This window comes from Austrofundulus limnaeus, unplaced genomic scaffold (assembly GCF_001266775.1).
Source record: "Austrofundulus limnaeus strain Quisiro unplaced genomic scaffold, Austrofundulus_limnaeus-1.0 Scaffold919, whole genome shotgun sequence".
In the NCBI taxonomy this organism is placed as follows: Eukaryota; Metazoa; Chordata; class Actinopteri; order Cyprinodontiformes; family Rivulidae; genus Austrofundulus; species Austrofundulus limnaeus.
Genome location: NW_013953321.1, coordinates 6,762 through 11,544, shown reverse-complemented (window position 1 = coordinate 11,544; position 4,783 = coordinate 6,762). Strand labels below are relative to the sequence as shown.

At 48.7% G+C, this 4,783-nt stretch overlaps 1 protein-coding gene across 1 annotated transcript in view; it reads left to right on the top strand.

Moving 5' to 3' along the window:
* The window catches only part of arap3 (ArfGAP with RhoGAP domain, ankyrin repeat and PH domain 3), a gene marked incomplete at its 3' end in the record, with an annotated part of 28,035 nt that extends 23,738 nt beyond the window's left edge, over positions 1 to 4,297 (top strand). Inside the window, 12 exon segments of the mRNA XM_014029549.1 lie at positions 37 to 122; positions 536 to 718; positions 801 to 942; positions 1,013 to 1,117; positions 1,206 to 1,362; positions 2,174 to 2,276; positions 2,353 to 2,551; positions 2,629 to 2,692; positions 2,762 to 2,925; positions 3,646 to 3,858; positions 3,974 to 4,079; positions 4,150 to 4,297. Of these exon segments, the coding sequence (XP_013885003.1) occupies positions 37 to 122; positions 536 to 718; positions 801 to 942; positions 1,013 to 1,117; positions 1,206 to 1,362; positions 2,174 to 2,276; positions 2,353 to 2,551; positions 2,629 to 2,692; positions 2,762 to 2,925; positions 3,646 to 3,858; positions 3,974 to 4,079; positions 4,150 to 4,297 (1,670 nt within the window).
* Positions 4,298 to 4,783: the final 486 nt, after the last annotated feature.

Sequence of the window (4,783 nt, the reverse complement as noted above, 5' to 3'; positions counted from 1 at the left end):
GTGTGTGTGTGTGTGTGTGTGTGTGTGTGTGTGCAGGGCAGCACAGGAGTCTGGGGACAATGGTCTCTAAAGTTCAGAGTCTGAAACTCGACACCAGCGTGTGGAGCAACGAGATCGTCCAGGTGAGACTCGGTGCGGGGCGGGGCCAGACTAAAACCTGACGGTTTGTTTACTTGCGTTCACTTGTGTGTTTACCCGTTTGTTCACTTGTTTGTTCACTTGTTTGTTTACCTGTTTGTTAACTTGTTTGTTTACCTGTTTGTGTACTTGTTTGTTCACTTGTATGTTTACGTGTTTTTTTTCCTGTTGTTTACTTGTTTATTTACTTGTTTGTTTACCTGTTTGTTGACGTGTTTGTTTACCTGATTGTTTATTTGTGTATTTACTTGAGTGTTTAATTGTTTACCTGCTTGTTTACCTGTTTGTTCACTTGTGTTTACTTGTTTGTTTACCTGTTGGTTTACTTGTTTACCTGTTGGTTTACTTGTTTACCTGTTGGTTTACTTGTTTACCTGTTGGTTTACCTGTTTCTCAGCTCTTCATCATGCTGGGGAACGACCGGGCCAATGATTTCTGGGCGGCCCGCCTGTCTGAGTCCGACGAGCTGGACTGCGACGCCTCGCCTGAGCAGAGGAGGGACTTCATCACCCAGAAGTACCGGGACGGCCGGTTCCGACTGGCCCACCCAGCGTTCGGCAGCCAGGAGGAGCTGCTGAAGGTCCGGCAGAGGCGGAGCCTCTCTTTGTCTCAGCGTGCATGGCGTCAAACACGTGGAACCCACGGCTCTCTGTCCCCCGCAGGTCCTGTGCACCGCCGTCTCGGAACAGACGCTGCTGAAAACAGTCACTCAGATCTTCTCAGAGGCGGAGTCGGCGTGCCTGGCCGGCCAATCAGACGGCTGCCAGCGAGGACACAAACACCCGGACCACCTCAGCTCCTCAGGTGAGGTCTCTGTCCTCAGTCGTCACAAATATCGTCCCGCGGTGTGTCACTTCTGGACTTTGTCCCTCAGATCCCAGCGTCTACGATGAAATCATGCAGCCCGTCCTCCACTCCGGGTTCCTCTACAAGGCCTCGTCCGTCAACAGAGGAACCATGACTCGGAAGACACGGGAAGGTGGGTGGAGTCTGTGCTGCTTCTGTGGGAGGAGCCTGGTTCCGTTGTTACGCTGGAACATGACTCTGCTCTCCGCTCCTTCTGGCAGACTTCCAGAAGTTCTGGTGCACGGTGGACCAGTATCTGCTCCTGTACGAGTCGGACCGGTCCTCAGAACCCTGCGTGCAGATCAGCGTTAAAAACATTGTCTGTGTGGGCGTGAGTCGGCCCGATACGTCCAGCAACAACAACGGATTCATCGACAGGTTTGGGTTCTATGGGATAAATCTTGTGCCAACAGAAACTGAATTTGAATTGCTCGAATTGAATCTGAATGTGCAGAATTTGAAACTGAATTTAAAGTTTTGTATCTGAATTAATTTGCTTTGAAACTGTATTTTGGTTTATTAAAAATTCAGTTTGACTACTTTCACTTTCACTTTCGTAATTCAGATTTTTGTGTCACATCCTGGTCCTTGAGAAAGCCAGGCAGAGTAATCAAACACAGATCCACAGATTTATGTTTCACTTTGGTGAAGTTTCCCTTCTGGATGTAACAGAGTTGATGCAATCCACTGTAAAAGTGACAAAAACACACAAAGTTATTTTATTGCAGTGATTAATTTGACCTATGTGTAGAAAATGTTACGCATCAACTCTGTTACATACAGAAGAGAAACTTCACCAAAGTGAAACATAAATCTGTGGATCTGTGTTTGATTACTCTGCCTGGCTTTCTCAAGGACCAGGATGTGACACAAAAATCTGAATTATGGAACTGAAAGTGAAAGTAGTCAAAATGAATTTTTAATAAACCAAAATACAGTTTCAAAACAAATTAATTCAGGTTTCAAATCATTAAATTCAGTTTCAATTTAGTAAAATTTATTTTCAAACCAATGCATTCAATTTCAAATTCTGCACATTCAGATTCAATGTGAGCAATTCAAATTCACTTCCTGCTGGCACAAGATTTATCCCGTACGCGTCCAGCTCGGTGCTGCCCCGTCAGGTCTTAGTTCACACTCAGAACTTTCAGGGTTCTTTTGGTATTTTTTTTTTATTTTGGACCTTTAGGTTCCGGTACACCTTCGAGTTGTACCTGACTTCAGAGAAGCTGCACCTGTTCGGTTTGGAGACGGCGGACGAGCTGCACAGCTGGACCAGAGCCATCGGACAGGTCAGAACCTCCAACAAAGGTTCTGTTTGATGGTTGGTCTTCTGTCCCGTTAACTGTCATGCCCCCCCTCCCTCAGGCTGCCACGCCCCTCAGCTGTCACTGCCTGCTGACCCGGGAGTTCGAGCGGGTCGGACTCCTGCGGTACCGGGCCATGTTGGACCCTCAGCAGTGGAAGGAGGCTTACTTTGTCCTGCAGAAGTCCAACCTGTTCATCTGTCCCCGAAACGACGGAGCGGCCGAGGACATCATCAACCTGAACCGGCTGCAGGAGCTGAGTCAGTACCCTGGTCCTGGTTCTGGTTCTGGTCTACAGGTTGGACCGTTTCAGTGAAGCCCTGTGTTTGTGTTGAAGGTGTCACCTCGGAGAGCGAGAACCACGAGAAGAAAGACGTCCTGGTGCTGGTGGAGAAGGGCAGGTGAGACGGGTTTCTCTGTCTGTCGGTTCTGATGTTTCGTCTTCATCATCGGGCTCGTCTCCTCTTCAGAACTCTGCACCTGCAGGGAATGGGTCGGACCGACTTCTCTCTGTGGTACGCTGACGTCCAGCGGGCGGCCGGAGGAAAAGGAAACACGCTGAGGGAGCAGCAGCTGAGCAGGAACAACATCCCCATCATCGTGGACAGCTGCATCGCCTTCATCACACAGTACGGTGAGGAGGAGGAGCTTCACTAATGAGCTGAGGAGGAGGAGTTTAACCTCTGAGCAGAGGAGGAGGAGGTTAACCTCTGAGCTGAGGAGGAGGAGCTTCACTAATGAGCTGAGGAGGAGGAGTTTAACCTCTGAGCAGAGGAGGAGGAGTTTAACCTCTGAGCTGAGGAGGAGGAGCTTAACCTCTGAGCTGAGGAGGAGGAGCTTCACTAATGAGCTGAGGGGGAGGAGTTTAACCTCTGAGCTGAGGGGGAGGAGCTTAACCTCTGAGCTGAGGAGGAGGAGCTTCACTAATGAGCTGAGGAGGAGGAGGAGCTTCACTAATGAGCTGAGGAGGAGCTTCACTAATGAGCTGAGGAGGAGGAGGAGCTTCACTAATGAGCTGAGGAGGAGCTTCACTAATGAGCTGAGGAGGAGGAGCTTCACCAATGAGCTGAGGGGGAGGAGCTTCACTTCTGACCTGAGGGGGAGGAGTTTCAACTCTGAGCTAAGGGGGAGGAGTTTAACCACTTTCCTCTGAGCTGAGGAGGAGGAGTTTAACCTCTGAGCTGAGGGGGGAGGAGCTTCACTAATGAGCTGAGGAGGAGGAGCTTCACATCTGAGCTGAGGGGGGAGGAGTTTAACCTCTGAGCTGAGGGGGAGTTTAAACTCTGAATTTTACCAGAAAGGAGTTCATTACAACTGGTGTTTTTACACGGCTTCTGGTTCTGGTTCTGTGCAGGTCTGGGCCACGAGGGGATCTACAGGAAGAACGGAGCCAAGTCCAGGATCCGGCTGCTGATGGACGAGTTCCGTAAAGATGCTCGTAACGTCAAGCTGCGGATTGGAGACCACTTCATAGAGGACGTGACCGACGTTCTGAAGAGGTTCTTTAGGGAGATCGACGACCCCATCTTCATGGCCGAGCTGCACCCCCTGTGGCAGGAGGCTGCAAGTGAGTCCACCAGAGGTTCTGGTTCTGGTTCTTCTGGACTTTGGGCTTATTTTAAAAAATGTGTTTTTTTTAAATTATCGTATAAAAATTAAAGTATCCAATAACGATCTTTCAGAACTTCCTCAGAAGTCCGCCAGATTGGACCGCTACAAAGATATCATCCGAACCCTTCCCCGGGTGAACAGAACCACTCTGGCTGCTCTCATAAGTCACCTATACAGGTAAGCTCCGCCCACAGCAGCATCAGCACCGTGAGCCGCCGAGGTCTGACCCGTCCCCGCCCTCCGACAGGGTCCAGAAGTGTGCCGACCTGAACCAGATGTGCACCAAGAACCTGTCGCTGCTGTTCGCCCCGAGCTTGTTCCAGACGGACGGGAAAGGTGAGCACGAGGTGAAGATCGTGGAGGACCTGATCGATAACTACCTGTACGTCTTCGAGGTGAGGAAACCGGGACAGGTGGTTCTGATGGTACCGACCTGACGGGACGAGTCGTTCTGATGGTAGCAACCCATGTATGGGATAAATCTTGTGTCAGCAGGAAGTGAATTTGAATTGCTCAGATTGAATCTGATTGTTCATAAGTTGAAATTGATGCATTGGTTTGAAAATAAATTTCACTAAAGTGAAACTGAATTTAAAGTTTTGAATCTGAATTAATTTGCTTTGAAACAGTATTTTGGTTTATTAAAAATTCAGTTTGACTACTTTCACTTTCAGTTCCATAATTCAGATGTTTGTGTCACATCCTGGTCCTTSAGAAAGCCAGGCAGAGTAATCAAACACAGATCCACAGATTTATGTTTCACTTTGGTGAAGTTTCCCTTCTGTATGTAACAGAGTTGATGCAATCCACTGTAAAAGTGACAAAAACAGTTATTTTATTGCAGTGATTACCGTATTTTTTGGACTATAAGCCACACCCCC